The sequence below is a fragment of the Lepidothrix coronata genome, unplaced genomic scaffold (assembly GCF_001604755.1).
Source record: "Lepidothrix coronata isolate B3197 unplaced genomic scaffold, Lepidothrix_coronata-1.0 Scaffold266, whole genome shotgun sequence".
NCBI lineage: Eukaryota > Metazoa > Chordata > Aves > Passeriformes > Pipridae > Lepidothrix > Lepidothrix coronata.
In genome coordinates, this window is record NW_016690446.1 from 487,050 (window position 1) to 505,718 (window position 18,669).

At 39.5% G+C, this 18,669-nt stretch overlaps 2 protein-coding genes across 6 annotated transcripts in view; one reads left to right on the forward strand and one right to left on the reverse strand.

Moving 5' to 3' along the window:
• Positions 1-6,550, forward strand: part of APBA2 (amyloid beta precursor protein binding family A member 2) — a 98,105-nt gene extending 91,555 nt beyond the window's left edge. For 2 of the 3 annotated variants that reach the window (XM_017835917.1, XM_017835918.1), the window contains 2 exons: positions 3,043-3,183; positions 4,627-6,550. In XM_017835917.1, coding sequence (XP_017691406.1) covers positions 3,043-3,183; positions 4,627-4,698 — 213 coding nt within the window. In that variant the 3' untranslated portion in view covers positions 4,699-6,550. The remainder of the gene's footprint in view (positions 1-3,042; positions 3,184-4,626) is intronic. The other variant, XR_001878239.1, reaches the window with a different exon arrangement.
• A 186-nt stretch (positions 6,551-6,736) lies between these two features.
• FAM189A1 (family with sequence similarity 189 member A1) overlaps positions 6,737-18,669 on the reverse strand; it is a 111,493-nt gene continuing 99,560 nt past the window's right edge. For all 3 annotated transcript variants that reach the window (XM_017835919.1, XM_017835921.1, XM_017835920.1), the window contains 5 exons: positions 18,235-18,310; positions 14,897-15,478; positions 10,791-10,865; positions 9,785-10,113; positions 6,737-7,568 (listed from right to left, as the gene is read on the reverse strand). In XM_017835919.1, coding sequence (XP_017691408.1) covers positions 7,383-7,568; positions 9,785-10,113; positions 10,791-10,865; positions 14,897-15,478; positions 18,235-18,310 — 1,248 coding nt within the window. In that variant the 3' untranslated portion in view covers positions 6,737-7,382. The remainder of the gene's footprint in view (positions 7,569-9,784; positions 10,114-10,790; positions 10,866-14,896; positions 15,479-18,234; positions 18,311-18,669) is intronic.

Genomic DNA, 18,669 nt, shown 5'->3' on the forward strand with positions numbered 1-18,669 from the left:
GAGAAACCTGGTTTAATAGGTTATGGTTAAGGCATTTACAGAGGATAAACAGTTTGCCCAGCACTATTTTATCCTTTATGCTTTGATACATGATGGACAGTTGCAATAAAACTGAAGCTGCTGAAGTTTCACATCTGATGCTTTGCAGCTTGTCTAAGCCATTGTAATAGCTGAATAGATTGAACCAGTATGGTTTAAACCTTTCTTTTTCTTCTTCTTTTTTAATTTTTATTTCCTTCAGTTTACACAGTCAATAGAGGATAGACTCTTGCTTACAAGAAGATCCAGATCTGTCTTGCTTTATCTAATAATATTACAGCTGTTGCTATGTTCAACAAACAGAGCATGTTAAAGAGTCCTGGCTGAATAAAATCATATTTACTTAGTGGTACTGCTCAGTTTAAACTTGTCAGCCTGACGTGCCATAAGCTCCACTGGCTGGAGACAAAAGACTGAAGGTTGCTTTGAGTTAGCTCCTTGCAAATCCAGGAGCCAGGTAAATGTGTGCTGTGGGTACAGTGTGTTTGTGCCCACGTGCTCTCTGGCTGCAGCTTTCCAGGCCCTGACAGGCTGGGCAGAGCCATCAGCCTGTGGCTGCTTCTCCTTCGACCTCATTCAAAGAGTTAATGCTCACAAAAAGGAAGCTGACTGCCTTCCCTGGAGAGGGATCGTGTTCTTGAATGAGAAGACCACTTTCTGTGTCCGAGGCTGATAGAAAGAAGAAACTCACTGGTGGTATTAAAGAGATGGTATTAAAAGTGCTCTGAGAGCCACACAGTGAAAGGTGCTCTGCATAGATATGCCAGCCATTATCTTTTGCTTTATGCCAGTGGGGTGAGGGGTCACGTTTCCATTTGCTCCAAAAGCTTTTATTTCAGCTGGCTGTACTGTCTCTATATTCATTTATACCATGCAAAATATATTTACAGTGTTTCTTTTGGTACTTGCTGCTTTTTGTCCTTTCCGATTACTACACACATTCCCCAAAAGCAAGGAGTGAACTGCTGTTCTCACAGTGATGAATTGAACTTCCTGTAAAAGAGAAGATCTGTGTAGTAGTGTGTCTTGTTAGGTATATGATTAGAAGGTGGACTGCAAAACAATGTATTGTATGTGACTGAAATTCAGGACACGGTTCTGTGAAGGGTCTGATGGTGCCTCTATCCATAGGAGCCCATCAGAAATACTTTATGAACCACAGTAGGTAACACTCAGACACTAGAGATGGCACAGTGGAAGATAAATCTCACTGCAGGAGGAATGGTTTTTTCCTGAATGCTGAGAAAAGCTTTTTATAAATGAAGAATAACTATCTTTTACTCCCCATATCAGTCTGAACTTGGAGTAAGCAGGGATTTAATTTTTTATAGCATTGTTATTTGTGAAGAGAAATTTAAAGAAAACTGCTAGTGACATACAGAAAAGGATTCCAGTCAACTATAGAAAATGTTTCACCTTCAATACATTCCAGATTGGCCATCTCCCCCACATCCTGTGTTTCTGAATTAGATTACAAACTCACTGGGACACAAGCCACATCTTATACTTGTGTTTAGCTCTGAGCAAATGACGGCAAATCATAATTCTTGGGATATAATTCTAATCATTGACAGTAACTGCAGAAACATCCATTATTGGATGCTCCAGCACTCATTTCTTTCCATTCAAGAATAGGTTTTTCTCGGTAAACAAAAGGTAAATCTCAGCACTGCTAAACTCTGCTTAGTTCCAGAGACTCAAGCTATACATTATATGCCTTATGTGATGCATGAGCTTAGTCTTCTTAAGTAATTTACCAACAATTTCTGTCTAATACACATCTGTCCAGTGTGCCAGGGAGGATCCTGTTGCAGCACAGATACCACTGCTGAGGAGGGAACAGTCTTTTAAATTGCCATACTGGAATGAGATTTTTCTTTCTGCCTGCACACTACACACATTGCAACCTCAGAATAATTTAAGTAGAAGTGTCTGCTGGGACTTGTGTCTGGTGAATGTAACTCTTCTTGTAGAATTATTACCCTGTTGTACAGGGCATAAAATTCAACACTTCTGTGCTGTTCTTTATTGGTACCTCAGCTGCCAGCTGAGAGTGGCTTAACTTGCCTTCTTCCTCCTGAGCTCCCCATGGCTGTGGAGGAAAGCAGTGACCCTGGAGAGCAGAGCCCCGTTTCCATTCTGCAGAGGCCCAGGAAACAAGATGTCATACTTCACTATGCTGAGGGCAACCTGTAAAAAGAAACAGAATTTGCATATTTCATAGACTCATAGAATGATTTGGGTTAAAAGGGACCATGAAGATCACCTTGTTCCACCCCCTGCCATGGGCAGGGACACCTTCCACTAGCCCAGGTTGCTCCAAGTCCCGTCCAACCTGGCCTTGGACACTTCCAGGGATGGAGCAGCCACAGCTTCTCTGGGCAACCTGGGCCAGGGCCTCACCACCCTCATCATAAAAAATTTCTTCTTTAGATCTTTGAGGTAGATCTTTCCTTGTATCTTCCTTATGTCTTTGTGACCCTTTTGACAGACCTCCAGCTTTCAGGATAGAATGTCTGTATGCCAGCTTCCTTCAGCCTAAGCCTGCATTTGCACAGGGTTAAGGATTAAGCTTTATGTCACAATTTTTTTCCATGTGAAAAAAATTGCTGTTGTAGGTTAGATTTTACTTTATCATTTTTTATGTTTTCCAGTATACAGTCAGAAATATTTAAAAATCATTTTCTTCTCCTGTTCCGGCAGTGGATAAAACTTTTCCCCACTATTGCAGGGCTACTACCTGTGTCACTGTGATAGATATTTTTATGTTCTCAGCCCAAGAGAATGAAAATAAAAATTGTAATTAGCAGAAATCTTGAAAATAAACCAAACCCTAACAAGCCAGTAGCCCAACATTTAAAAAGTTACAGTATTGATGAATACTTTCCACAGGCATCCTCTGGAATCCTTACGGTGTCACCATTTTTTATTATGTATTAAATCCCAGTAACTGTTACATTATGGTATTTCTGACCTTCAGTAAACTTTGCTTTCTCTTGGCAGATTTGCAGCTTGATGCGAGGTGGAATAGCAGAGAGGGGAGGGGTCAGGGTAGGACATCGTATTATCGAGATCAATGGCCAAAGCGTCGTTGCTACAGCTCATGAGAAGATTGTACAAGCATTGTCTAATTCAGTAGGAGAGGTAAGGAAGCAAGTATTTTATCAAGGAATTAAAAGAGTTGGAAAAAATGTATGTTTCAGTTGAAAAGAATGTCTTAACATAGCATTAAAGCCACCACCTCAGTAAACTGGAGTTAGGCCCTAATGAGAAACAATAAACAAAACATTTTTTGAACAATTAGATGCACAGTCACTGCACTTTTTTCACTCATTTTCAAAAGCTCCTGGCATAATTCTGTACTTTCAACCTACTGTTTGAATTAAACCAGTTGATTAAAAGAATAAAACACTCAAGCATGTTGGCTATGAAATGTCTTTTGGCTTATCACTACAGTATCCGCCATAGAAATAAATGAATATTCAAAGGGCTGAGAGATGTAAATTGATAGACATTTTAATAATTTATTTTCCAAACTTTGGGAATAAGCTAAGACACCTCTTTCCAGAGAAAGAGTTCTCTTTTCTAGAGAAATCAGCAACAAATGAGGAAGATCCTCCAGTTTATCAAAATCCCTTCTGAATTTAGTGGTAGTCTCATACACAACCCTGGCCAGATCTCCCACTAGTTCCTTTGCCAAAAATTAAAGCAAGCTGGTTTCCTTGTGGAAAGTGATAGTTGACAGATAATCCAGAGAACGTGCCCGTTGCCAGGAGCAAAGCCACACCTTTCAGCAGCCCCACCGTGCCTTCATGTCCCTCTGTGCTGGGTAATTCCTCACTAAACAGGAGAGGACAGCATGGAACTTCTTTACAGCATGAAGAGAACAAGATGTCAAGGCAGCACGTGGCTGGTGAGGGTCCATATTATCAGTAAAGTTTCCTTTCCTTCCTCTTGTGTTGTCTGATAGGTACTCACAGCCGTTCGTACAGTTCTGACAGAACCCTCGTTAACTGAGCCTTTAGCCTTCCCATCTGTAAAATCCCTCTGGCACTGAGCACAGCACTCCTTGTAGAAAGAACTGAAGTACAGGAGCCACAAGAGAACCCGCTCCACCAAACTCTTGCCTGGCATTTAAACATCAGGTGGTAAAATCCAAGTGTTTTGTTCAGAGGGTCATAATTCAGTTAGAAGAAAATACATAGGAAATGACATTCCCACAGGGAAGGAAGGTAGAATAAAAAAATCTTAAGTTCAGTTAATACCAGAACAGCAGAATGAATTTTCAGAGGTTCGTGTACTGCTTCTTTTTTAAGGGCTGTAATCGGAGTAGAGTGTAACAACAGAAAGTGTTTAGGTGTCATACAATGTTGCATCCTGTCATTGTCATCAATAAATAATAAAAGTACTCCCACAAAAAATCAAAGACAGTGAACCAACATCTTGAAATCGGAGAACTTTGAACTAGAAACTCTGGTAACACATCTGTAGAAACCAGGACAAAAAATGCACTTAGAGCACAAGGAGAGAGATGGATTATTTTAAACTAGTACCAACTGTGTTAATTTATGTGTAATTAATTGACAGATACACATGAAGACTATGCCAGCAGCCATGTTCAGGCTTCTAACTGGGCAGGAGACCCCCCTGTACATTTAGCATTTTCCATCCAAGCTGAAGCTGTCATAGCCGAAGAGAATTTTGTATTTTGTATGAATGAAAGGCTTGGAAGCTGACCCGAGGACTCCAGAACAAGGAACAGACAGGTGTCTCTGCTTTTCTCTCCTTCCTTTCTATTTCTTTGACAAAAAGTGTTGAGAAGGATGGTCAAGGACAATAATCACTGACAAAAATCTTTGTAAACATTTAAGTATTTTGCAACATCTTCTAAACCCTTTTCTCATAGAAGTTAAAACATATTTATTTGTAACCTTTATGTGGAGTGATGTATGTCTGTCTTGTTTGATAACACAGTGAATGTGAATATTTGATGAATGAGACTGCAGGAAATGGCAAAGAGAAGCAATTAGAGAAAGTTCTGGCTGCCTCAAGTTAAAAAAAATCCCAGTCCCATAAAGTGGTCCAATACTGATGACTTTGCATAATTTTAAAACTGGTGCTGAATAGGTGGTATTTCAGTGGGAAGGAATGTGTGCAGTTAAAACTTTTAGATTCTAATGTAAAGAAAACCACTGTAGTACTTGGTATTGTTATGACAAGTGTAACCTGTTTGGCAAGGTGTGAACATAAACATGTAACAAGTGTTTCATATGCTAAATAAAGAATAATTGCCACAAGATTAAAATCAAAATATTTATTTAGATACATATTTATTTTTAATGCTTGTGATTTTTATGATTTAACAGAGTTATTTCATGGATAACTTATTGCACAGGTTGTGTACTGTATGTGTTGGGCTGGGGTTTTTTTCCTTTAATTTTTGCATATTACTTTTTTGTTCATATTAGCTCAAAATGGGAAAGCCATGCTTACCTGTTTCTGTCTTTTATAAAGCATTCTTATTCCTAAGGCAATGTGTTCTGAATGTAAATTGTTTTGACAAATAACCTAGCACCATCAGCAGTATTAGAATGTGTGTAGATAACAAACCTAGTAGTAAAGTTGTATTCCTTATGAGATAAATGTTAATTGGTGTAACTTTGTCTAATACTTTTTCTTTCGGCCAAGGCCTTGAAGAAAATACACTGTGACTTAAGAAGCCTTACCATGCAGTAACTAAAGAGCTTTAGATGACTGTATTTCAAGGAGTAGTGTGTTGCATGCAACTGACCTTAGGAAAGAATTAACCTATCACTAATAAATCTGAACTAAGAAAGGAAGCTTGCTTATTTTGTTTGTTTTATAAGTTTACATAGTAAAAAAATCCAAGTGGAAGATCATTTAATTCTTCATCTAAGTGCAGTTGCAAAGGTCACAGATTAATTTTTAAAAGGGAATTAATCTCTTGAATTAGGAATTTGTATATCATTATTATCTTGAGAGTAGATGCTTTCAATTAGCAAACCTTGTTGCCACTGGATGTCACTGTAACTTCACATCAATATAGGAGCATGCTATCATTAAAATACATTAAAATGGATGATTCTGCAAGACTTAAACTACCCATCTTCAGCTACATTCCTTTGTGACCTTTTCACAGGGTGTCTGCCCAGCTCAGAGTGACACAAATGAAACCAGTATATGATTAAACCTCAAATGGAAAGTAACGCTCCTGCCAAGCACTGCTGCAAAACAATTAACCCCCTGAAACACCAACCTGGGGTAGGTTCTTTATGAGAACCTTTTGTTTAAGGCCTTTCCAATTTCCTCTGAGAGAGCCAGGATGAAGCTTGCACTGGAAGACGTTGCGGGCAGACCTGTGTTTATGCTGGTAATCAAATTAGTGTTGATGATATTTACTTTCTGATTTTTTTTTAAGATCAATGTTAAATAAATCATAAACACAGCAGAACCAAAAGGACATGTTTTAGTAATAAAATTGTCAAAACTACTAATTGGAGTAAAAATTCTTTTTGAAAAAACGTTCAAGGCTCTGCTAGATAAAAATTCATCTAAGTTGCTATTGGTGTTGGTAAAAAGTTTGCGAAAGGTGCTTTTTGGAAATGCAGAATTTCAAAGTCTTCTTCCCTAATGCATCTTTTGGCCACACACTGCAGAGTAATTAAACCTCATTTCTCAGTACCAGATGCTACTGCTGGAATAAACTCATGGGCATTCAGAACAAAGCAAAAATAAACCACACTGCAGCCAGTCCTGTAGGTTAAGAGGGCAACATTGGGGGGGGGAGGAGTTCTAATCTGACAGATCAGTTAGTCTGGAATGAAGGACACTGGGAAAATGGATTAGAAGCAGCACTGTTATGTGTGTGTGGATCCCCTTTACATTTCTATCCAAATCAGTTGTTGAAAAAGCAAAGTCCAGAAATACTTTTTATTAAAACACTGACAATAGTTAAAACACTTTGAGGTACATTAAATAAATACAACTTTAAAGTTGTACAGTCAGTCTCTGGTGGGTTTCCAATGGTTTTCAAGAAATGCTGGGCAGCATCAGTAGCATTTCTGTAAGTACAGTGACATAAATGCATTTCCAGTTGGGAAAACACTTGTTATGACTTAACTAATAAATCAATTAAAATTTTGCAAAAATCAAGGCTGAAATTTACATTCAGAAAAACAGTTGTTCTCATCCTGCTGTTGGAAAGAAGTGGAATTCCAAGGAAAGACACTTTTTCCTTTTTAAGTCGTCCACTATTTGTATTTCTCCCAGTCCTGGTTTCTTCCACAGTTCTCTCTGCTGGAATCACATACCTGTGAATGTTATCAAAGGATGGTCTCCCGGCAAACTCCAATTAAACTGTGGGGCCTGTCCCGCTCTAAACTTCGGGAGATGTGAGACCTACGTGAGAAGGCAACTGGCGAGCTCAGAGCACCACAGCTCTGCAGGTGAAGATCTTCCCGAAGGTGCTTTCTGCAGGTTTTCACATTCTGCTGGGAACTCGTAATGACCTGTTTGAAAGGGCAGGAGTGGAGAAGGAACAAATGGGGGAAACAGGGTAAGAAAGGTTTTCATTTAAAAGGTTCAGTCTCTGAATAATATTTCATTTAAGCTATCCAATGATGGAAGTCTTCCAGAGGAGATGGGGGTTTGTGCAGCCCTCCAGAGCCCCTTCCACTTCTGTCCTTCCACCTGCTCAGGGCTAAGGGCTGGAAGGCACAGCCAGCCTTCTGCCTGCACTGCAGGGTGCTGTCCACACAGGTGCAAACAAGTATTTCCAAGGAAATCTGCGGAAAAGGTAGCAGCGCTCTCTTGTAATTGGAAAATAGAAGTTTAGAGCAAATTATGCTGTTTCTTTTAGGAGAGAGATACTTCACTAGCTTTGTGAGGGTAATAGACAACTGAAACCTTAATAATAATAATGGCCAGTCTTCGTGAACGAAGATTTGGGAAAGGTCATTAACCCTTCGAGCCTGCGCAGTGGATTTTTTAGGTGAGACCCAGCGTGCGCTGAACTGAGCCCACCCTTTAATCCTGAGGTTCATCTGCCGGGGCCGAGCAAGCTTGGACAGTGGCAGTGAGGGTCTCAGGACGTAGGTTTGTTTAGAGTGACCTTCTCTTAGATGGATTGCCTTACAGGGCTGACGAGCTCCATCTGCCCGGGGGGGCTGGGAATCGAACCCGGGCCGCGGTGGTGAGAGTGCTGCACCCTAACCACTAGAAACCTTGCAAGCCTGGTAAACAAGCATTTTAGTTTTAATAGAATTGTTAAGCTACCTCACAATTCTGAATTACACAACTCTTTCACCAAAAATTTTGTGACTTCTTAAGTAGATTGCTGGGATGCCCTGGGCCTTCACGAATTGATAATGTTTTTTGTCTGAAAAATATAACTACTAAAATGATTTCTTTAATGGGAAAAAAGGTATGTCTCCCTGGATCTAAGAAATCCATACAGGATAAAAATTGGGCTACTGATTTCTAGTTCTGGCTCTGTGATCTACATAAGCACTCAAAGTGTGAGCAACTGGGTTTTTTCATGTAAAGAAAATTGTTTTCAGCTTTCTAACCTTGGGGATTTAATGGGCTATGCATTTTGTAAAGCAATAAAATCATTACAGTTTCCCCCCATACTGCCAGCACTAAGGACATCATGACAGTGCAGCTTTTGTGTCCGTGTGACTGCACAGGCACTGATCCAGTGCTGCATCTGTGTTCTGCTTCACAGGGAGCAAAAGCAGTCTTGCAGCAAGCTTTAAGCGCTGCATGGTTCCTGCTGCACATCAAACTCTCTCGTGCTTTTCAAGTGTTACCACATCCTAGTTCAACACTTAGACAATTTCCCTCATTTCGGGATCAGCTGACTAATATCCCAGAAATTACAATGTCTCAGAAGGGAGAGAAACAGTCCCCCGGGGTGTATCCTTAGTCATCTGTCAAGCTCTGGAAACTCTACAGGCATCCTGCTAAGAGAATTCTGCTTTTCCAATTGGACAAGGTAAAAGAACGTAATTTCTGTCATTCTGGTAACAATACTTGCAAGAGGTGATTCACCACCTTTCTTCCTGCAAAAGATGATGTATTATTAAATATGCATGAGATATTAAAAGGTGCTTCCACTAATTCCCTCAGTTTATAGGATTCCTTCCACACCTTATGTCCGTTTTATTGTCACTCAGGGTGAGTAGCAGCATTATTCTTTCATTTGGAAAAGCACAATTTCTCAATTCTTTTTCTTAAAACCAGCAAGGACCATTATAATTCTTCTGGTCTGCACTGTTTTTTGAGATGGATGTGGCCCTGCTTGGATACCTACCCATTCTTTTCAGCCAGTAGCTTATGCTGCACAAATACATTTGCCTCAAAAAACAACAGATCCAAGTCAGTTCTGGCTATCTCCGTATATACACATCCCAAATTGATGTATGGAACAGTCACAGGTCCAGAAAGACATTGGAGATAGGAGAGGATGATTATCAACATGTAAATCAGTTCCCTACAGATCTCCTAGGTTCTTACTAGGCCAAGCTGAGTGATTTTAAATGCATTTATAATGATTCACTGTAAAATGCACTGCTGCCCAGTAAATATAAACTATTCCTTACTATGAAAATATACCATGTTACTATAAAAGAACTTCTGTAGCAATTGTCTGAAGTAGTTAAAATGGCAGAAACATTTAAATAAGGCTTGTCTATTGAAGTTGAACACATCACAGGTGGCCTACCTGGTCTATAATATTGGCACTGAAGATGGCTTCTTCCATGTGTCTCTCATCAGATTTAATTACTGAGCGGATGCTGTTCACTACGTGACGTACTTCTGGAGGGAGATTACAGTTTGAATGTTCCAAAAATTTTGCCACTAAAATTTTTGTGTCTTTATAGGCCTTAAGGTCCACTAAGGAGTGTGGCCGCTCTTTTGAGACTGTGTGAAAAGCCTTTGGCTTTAGGTGCAGGTCAATTTTCCGTGTATCCCTCTGTTTTCCAGTTGATAGGAAACTGCTCAAAGAATGCTGACAGGCAGAGGCAGCCATATGAGAACCAGAAACAGCAACTAAAAAAGGGGGGGAAGAATATCTTTAAAGTAATAGTTTAAAAAAAGAAAAAGAAAAAAAAGAAAAAAGGCAAAACAAATATTGTCACAAAGTTTTTATTTTGTCATAAAATGTCTGCTTTGTTTGAAGAGTAGCAAAAACATGCAATCAAGGAAACACTGCAAAATGGGTAAGTTTAACCAGGAGTCAAGACTAAGACTTTCCCATGACCAAGGAGGACTGCCTTGAGAATGAGTGGGTGCGTAGTAAAGCATTTCATAAATCACAGATGTTTTTGTTACCTCTACCTTCAGAGAATTCAGTTGATATTACTGATAAGGAGAAACATGACCTACTCTATTACATATGTAATTTGTAAAGTTTTAGGCCCAGCTCCCCCCTTCCCCAAATAAGTCTAACATTCTGCTTGTTTCTAGGCCTCGAAAATTATATGCAGTGAATAACAGAAGAGACATTAGTAAGAAACATAGGGAAAGCAAAAATACTAATCTAAAAGAGAGCAGCATTTATTTTCATTCAAGGCTCGTTCCATCAGCAATGTACACCATATATGTATGCTGTTAGCTAAGTGGCTTTTCTGCCCCAGATTTTCTAAAGCTCATTTCTCTATCACAAGCTTTTAATTATTGTTAAAAGAAAAGAAGCAAATATCCTGCTTTAGAAAACTGATCCTCACCTGTTTCTACTGTAGCTGGAGATAATCCTGCATCTTGACACTGGCTGCATACAGGAGTCCAGGCACAATTATCACCTTTAACCAAAGAGAGAGAGACAGAAGGAGCAAAGTCAACCTGTGCTGTCCTCTGCCCAAAACAAGTTAAAATACACTGGAATCTTTTACTATCTCCTTTACAGAATGAAACTGCTCAGAGGAAATACTGCTTTCAATATTCATAAAGAGAAGCTACTACACACAGAAATGTCCTATGAGCTGTTAAATAGATACAAATAGGAAGATAGAGCTCCTGCTTGATGGCTTCCTCTGTAATCCTAAATATTTCAGGCCTAAGCACTGAAGCTCTGGAAGGTTCTCTACTAGGGGCAATCCTCAGATTTTTCTATACTTCCTTGGCAGACAGAGTTTATACTGGAAAATAGGAAAACCGAGAAAGATGGATCCCTCTTATTTCTACAAAACCAGTCTTTTATTCAGTATTTCTACCTCCTTTTTTATATTCTCATTCTTTGCAAGATGAATGTCATACACCCCTGATTAGATTAATGGGTAGGTGACCACTGTGGTACCTGATGAGCCAGTCAATACCAGGGGGTTATGGAGCATCTGCAAACAGCTTTGGACACAGTTGCAAGGAGAGTTTCTGGGATGCCAACACAAGGATCAACACCTATGAGATCACCCTGTATTGTAATTATCACTGTAGTCTTTTCCATTTCTGACAGTCAAGATGGAACAAGCTTTCAGTTTTATGCTATGGCTGTTTACATCTGCTTCCAAGACTGAAAACTCTATTGAACTTCCAGGTGGATTAGAAGAGGTTTTCTTCCATATCTCCAGGGACAGTTTATAATGAAAAGCCCATATAATCCTCTCTGGTAGAGTGAATAATTAAATGAAGGAAACAGATGTTAAGGTGCTACAAACATAGAAAATCTGTAAGAAATTAGGAGAGACAGCTTCTACTCTGTCTTTAATTTGCTCTATTATGCTGAAGTACTGCTGCACATGAATCATAGCATGCTTATTAAGAGAGACACTTCAGAGGTTCTGTCTTCCCATCCATTACTATACTGCTTAATGTACTTACAGCGAGTCAAAACTACACCACTAGACATTACCCTGAATTATGTGGAACACAAACGCTACAGTAATCATTCAGACACTCAACTGATACAGCCACACAGTCTAAGATAGGTGATTATAAATTAAATTTATTGTAGCAAACATCTGTGTTTGTTAGGTTAGGTTTGTTAACCTCTGTGTTAGAGGTTGATTTTGTCTTACTTTGCTATGATAAACTTTACAGGGAAAGGACAGAAAAAACATGCAAACTATTAACTTTTAAATAATTTTTTTAAGAGGGAACTATGTCTGACAGAGATTGTATGTGAACCCACCATACTTGTGTTGTCCAGGGACTATACAGGGACTATAAAGGCACCTATTAAATTAAACTTTCACTTATAATTTCTCCACTAGAAATGACAGATATTTTAAAAAATAATCAAGCTCACATTAAAGTATTAATGGGAGAATTATTTGACTGTACATACCACAAAGACCCCATCACATCAAGATGTGCTTGAAGCACATGAATTGTGTTTTATTGACCAAAAAGCTCACAGTTTTATGCCAGCACTAAAATGTCCAGATTATTTATTTCTTAGATCTCATTGCTGTTGTGTCGCACATGTGCCACATCTGCATGTCAAATAATTTATGTTCCAAACTATGGGCAGTGCAATCACAGCAACGTGCAAAACCCATTTAACAAAAGTCTACACAGTAAATATCAAGGTTGTGCTTCTGAATCTCTTCACATTGGCTTGTATGTGGAGGTGAGTCAGAAGATAAATTAACAATTTTTTCTTAAAGTAGAAAGACTAGGTCTTAAGATAAACCCAAACCACAAGTATAATCTGCCCACTGTTTTTTGCCTTTTGTGAACATGGCTGAAGCTCCTCCAGCCTCAGTTCTCCAAAATCCACAGTCCCTTACATGAGTCATTAGTATTAACAATCTGTAGGTTCCAGCTCTGTCTTTCATAGAGTCAGTCTGTTTGACCAGTTCTTCTACTCCAGGACAATTTTAAAAGAAAAGTGTATGTTACTGAAAAAAACCTGAAAACCCTTTTTCTTCTGGGTTGATGGAGGGAGCTCAGTGGTTCTCTTTAACTTTTGCCTATTGGTCAACTCCGTGGATATATTTTAAAATTCTACAGTGAGTAGAACCAATAGCCAGTTGTGAAAAATCTGGATCAAATGCCTTTTTAAAGTTACAAGGACTGTGAAGAACTTCAGCTGTTTGTCACAGCTTAGGAAAAATATGCTTCACGGCTGCTACAAACACAGCCAGTAATGATATTAGAATAGGGCTGCTTCTAATCTGTTATGATTTCCAAATAAAGTTCAATAAAAGGAAGAGGAAGCAATGTGAAGTTGTAAAAATCTTCACAGACTAAAGTTTTGCAAACTGTAGTTTGCCAAACATATACATGAAAGAAATATGCATATCTAGACTCAACTGCTTCTCTTAAGGATTTCATTTTAAAGAGTCTTTTGTGGGCAGCGAAAGAACAGCAAATGAGGTCAGCACAGTCACTTCTTGACTCCCCCTCCCTCGTATATACCTATTTCTAGGACCTTCTCTGCCTCTGTTACAATTTTTGGTGAGCCCAGTTACATCTCAGTGATGTTCAACTGGTGTCCCCCCATGCCACTTCTCCAGAAAAGATGATGAATGTATTTAGGATACATTGAAAAAGAAGGCAGAGTATCTGTTGTACCAGGGGTCCCAGCAGGCAGCAAGAACACGTGGATAGGGTTGCCTACAGCAACCTCTCAAACACTCCTCACCCAGCACGGAGCACAATACTGGAAAGCTGCAGAGCCTCATCCAGAAGAGAAAGGGCTGTTCTTGTCTTTGGCACAGTAGAAAGGATTCAGAAATTCTTATTTAATGTCTGCACAGCAGTTTCATAGCACATACATCCTAGCAGAATGTCATAAAATAAATGCAGACTTCTAGATTAAAGATTTGCTTTTCCTGGCCCAGATTTGGGGGCTAGATTTCTAAAGGTAAACCACAATCAACTGTTGAGCTAAGTATGAGGGGTCTGAAATCTACAGAGTAATGATGCAAGGAGTGTAACAGAACCAACATGTCATCCTAAAGGAAACTAGTTATTTCAACATTTTGTCTACTTTTGCTGAGCTAGTCACATGATTCTTCCTGTAGATCCCTTAGAAAGCCCAGGGAACAGATCTTGTAACAGCATAATCTCTGACATCTTACAAAGCTTTAAAATCTTTACTTTCAAGCCACTTCTCCAGGTTACCCTTCTGAACCTCTCTGAACAGGTTACATCCTTTTGTAAAACCTGCTCTTTCCAAATGGTTTAGACAGTTCTACATTCCTGCTATTATTCTCTACTAAATCAACCCTTTCTTTTTCACTAACAAGCAGATTTTTTTTTATGAAAATACACCGTCCAGTCAGCATCTACTCTTGTCTTCCCTACTTGTCTAAAAGGAGATTTATAGCACAAGATACTTATCCTCCACAGCCAAAAGCTTTCCTTTTCATTTATCATCTTGTCATGTGCCTCATTTTCATTTCTTTGTCCTTTAAAATTTTCCACCCTACACTCCAACTTGCCACTGGTCACACTGACTGCCCTTGACATGCCCCAATACTCTCAATGTCAGTGTCACCTTTGGGAAATACAACCTGCTGTATTACACGTGTGACAGCTCAGGTAACAGCTTCCTAAAGAGACACCAGCTACCATTCAACTTCTTAGTTCAGTCTCTCAATGTAACAGTAATTGAGAGGTGGAGACAGCTACCCAACACATGGTTTTCTGAGCATTACAGAAAGAACGGGGAAATTTAGAAAAGCCAAAATTAATTTCACTCTGTCAATTTTTGCATTTCCATTCTTAAAAATTTTCATATTTAGAAAATATGCATGGAACTAAAGCCTTCACACATAAGTCAGTCCTCATTGGAACGTTGTATATAATTCCCAGCAGCACCATTTGCTGCATAAGTCACACACCACTCATTTGTTCCATGTTTGCAGCCCTGTGGTTCTACACCTACCTTCTGTCACAAACGACCATGACACGGGGGCACTGTTTGATCTGACTATGTTTGAAATTGGGTGTTTTCTAATGTGCTGCCGCACAGCAGTCTCATGGCCACTTGTGTATGATGAAGTATTTGCAGGCCCAAAACAGGGAGAGGTCTGCAAAGGGACAGGCTGGCTGAAGTCCACACAGCAGGTTTTCTTTTGCTTCAAAGATGCCGTGGCATTGCTCTCTTGAGCAGAACTCTGCAGTTCTCTTTCTGAGGGGCTGTAATTCCCTGAGGAACAGTCCAAGGGTCTGCCATGGGCACAGTTCTTTTCCTGTCTGTGAGCCCTGTCTGTGGAGGCTCGGTTGTGGGAACTGTCATCCTCAGGAAAACCCTCTGAGCGAGTTCTGTGGAACCTGCAGTGAGTGTGGTAATCCAGGGGGCTGCAGCTCTGGTCTGCAGCCCCTTTGGGGGTTATACAGTAGGGAGAAAGATCTGCAGAGTGGAGAGATCCTTGAACTTCCAGCGAACAAAGATCTTCAGAGGAGTAGCTGTGGTCGGGGATATCAACAGCCTCAGAGACCAACAGAGAGGTGCTCTCAACAGAAACTGCAAAACAAGAGGTTCAGAGACTAATAAAAACTTCTTGCCTTCCTCCCACTCCTCTCCTGCCCCATTTTCAATGTACTGATTTAAATTCAGTAATCAGCAGGTACATCAATAATTATTCAAAAACTCTCAGATGACAGAATGCCAAAGCAAAAAACACTGAAGTAATTTCCTTCTTTCTCATGTCCTTCAGCAAAGACAATTTTGTGCTGTCCTCCAGTATAAGCATGTTTGAGCACCTGGTATGAAAGTATTATCTGCAACTACATCTGGACAGGAGCAGCTCTTTCACTACTGGTTTCTCTGGTAAACAAAGAGAGATTGCCTGTGGCAGGGAAAGTAAAACTTTATACAAATGCTGAGAAAACATGGCTCTGATCACTTTTAAACCTATCGCTCCTGTCAGTGTTAGCTCTGCACCTAACACTTTATTCAATCAACCAACATTTCCTTGAAGCATAAAGGTCTTTACAAATAAGCATTCACCATCATAGAACATCTCTGGCACACAACATTTGTGACACATGATTCAGGTACAAGCTAAATATTCTACATAAGCTCACATCATCTTTGAACCCTTTGTATTAAAAACTGAGCTTGTTGTCATTTTCTTTGTCGTGTCTACAAATACCCTATGAAAATAAATATTTGGTTCCGCATTATTCCCAAAGTCATGAGAAAAATAAAGAAGATAAAACTAGATAACCCAGTCTCCAAGTTCCAATAGTGTAGACAACATTTCCCATATCAGACTGGAATTCCTGAAAGTCCTGTATCTAAAATCAAAATATTTACAAAATAAAAATCACCTAATTCTATTCAGCTCAGCAGGCTCTGATCTGTTCTTTTTGCATGACAGCTGTTACTAATCATATTGATGAGACAAATGTATTTTACCTATTTCCTTCAGGAGTAGAAGAATAGGATCTTTCTGAATTACAGAATTACAGAACTTTTGTTATGTGTTCCTGTGTTTTGAGGTCTAGAAAGCAGAAAGCTTTCTACAGTATAAGAAAATTAACTATCACAAGAAAAATCAAATATTCCTGAGGTTAGATTTTGTGAAGAACATTTTCTTCGTACACAAAATGAATTACGATTTTCTTTTGGGGTTTCCAGGAAATAAATTTCTAACACTTACACTGTCAAAAAGGGCATAATAATCAATAGTGAAAATACATTTACACATCTACATTGTGCTAAAAATGCATAATATGCTCCGTTTATTATGTGTTAGGTGCAAAGCTGCAGTGGTTTATTGGACTATTTATATTTGTGACGTGTCCACAAACATTTTTACATAGATAATTCTTTGCAACATATTCCCTTAACTAGAGCTTTGAAATATTTATAAAGTCTGTATTGATAAATGAAAGCATCCAGTAGTCTGTGCCTGTTTTCAGGGCACAGATCTGCACTATCCAAACACTCTCTGGTATGATTCAATTTAATTAATAACCAGGAGTGTGGTTGTTTGTACTATTTGCTGTCTGGACTTAAGGGCCTTAAACTGTATTTTCGGCTTCTAACTATTCTGCTCTTCCATTGACATGATTTTTCTGGTACTACGGAGAGCAGAAAGAAGGGTCTGAAGCAGATGAGACGCAATCACTGCTCAGAAGACATGGAATGGTAGTACCTGACTGATTTTACACGAATAAAACATGCTGAAGACCTCCTTAGTTCCCTTTCATGTGCACACAGCATGATACATAATGTCAAAACCCTGGCTTGAGAGCTGGTCCACTACTTCCCAATGGTCAAACCTCTAGAATTGGCCTTAAAATTTAGACTGTCATTTGTGGATGTGAAGTCCAGATGGACGTAAAACTTTAGGGACTAGCTCTCTAGACAAAGCCCTTGTTCACAGCAGCTCTTACAAAACACCTTCAGTCTCCCTCAATTATAACACACACACTTGCAGTTTTCAAACACTATTTAAAAATTAAAAAAAAAATTACCAGTGGTTAAAGGTGATCACTGGTGGGGTGGATCTGGAAACTGAAATTCTACTCCACAAAACAGATACTCTGTGCATGTAGGAACAGATGCTCTGCGCTGATCTGCCAGCCTTGTCAGTCCCATGCTGGAGGCCAGGCAAGAGAGCACCATTTCTGTTTCCTGGACCACTCTGCCACCACCTCAGAGTGTACTGAGAACACGTGCCAGTCTGCTTATTAATGCAATATGAATATGAAGAGGAAAAGTATTTAATGGAAATTTAACTACAATAATTGTTTCATACAAACTGAGGCTGCAGTGTTTAAAAAGCCTCTCTGCAGCAACAGACATGGCAAGGGTACTGACTTTTAAACTTTGAACAAACAGGCTCTATACTGCTACTACTCATCTACTTGCATTCCCAACATCTATGCTTCAGGCAGCAAGCTTCCATTCAGGCTTCTGGAAGCCATGCATGAAACTACCATATTGGAGAAGGCCTGGGGGGACTATCAGGAAGGCACCTGTGGCTGCTGACAATGAGAAACAAGCTGCAGGTATGGGCAGGACTCTTCAAAGAGAAAGGCCAGTCGCCATATCTGCCTCGAAGGGCTTTAGAGACCACGCTTGGTTTAGCAAAACTCTGCTCTGCATTTCCAGCTGCATCAGTCTCTTGACTGTGAAAAGGTTCATCTTGTCATGAATAATCTCAAAGCAAATCCTTCTGTCTCCACTGGGAAGGGCAGAGGAGAAGGAAAAGTTCACTCAAAACTCCTACTCCATCTTTAAGTAGACAAAGGCAGTGCCACGATCACCTTGTGTGCTGAAGTCCGGGGTCACGTTCCTCTCCCCCAGGGCTGAGTCAGACACTTGCTGGGCGGTACCAGAGACCTAAATGAACATTTTTAGTGAAACAGCACGTTAATCTGGATTGTACCAAACAAAGTGTAGCACTGTTGATCTGCAGAATACACCTGACAACATCGAATAGCTTTCATATCAGCTGCTATTCAGATTGAAAATGATTTAAATTATTTTACAACATCTTTGGGTCAGGAACCAAATGCAGGGCAAAGGAATGTACTTAACACAATTTTCACTTTTCGAGAATCTACAAGGTAAATTAATCTTGAATTCACAGGCAGCTGCAGGCCCACATTACAAAACTTGATGTCTGCAATGCTTAAAACTAATGCATTTATTACAAGTAAATTCTGTTTCTACAGTCTGCATTTTTCCATATTATGTTT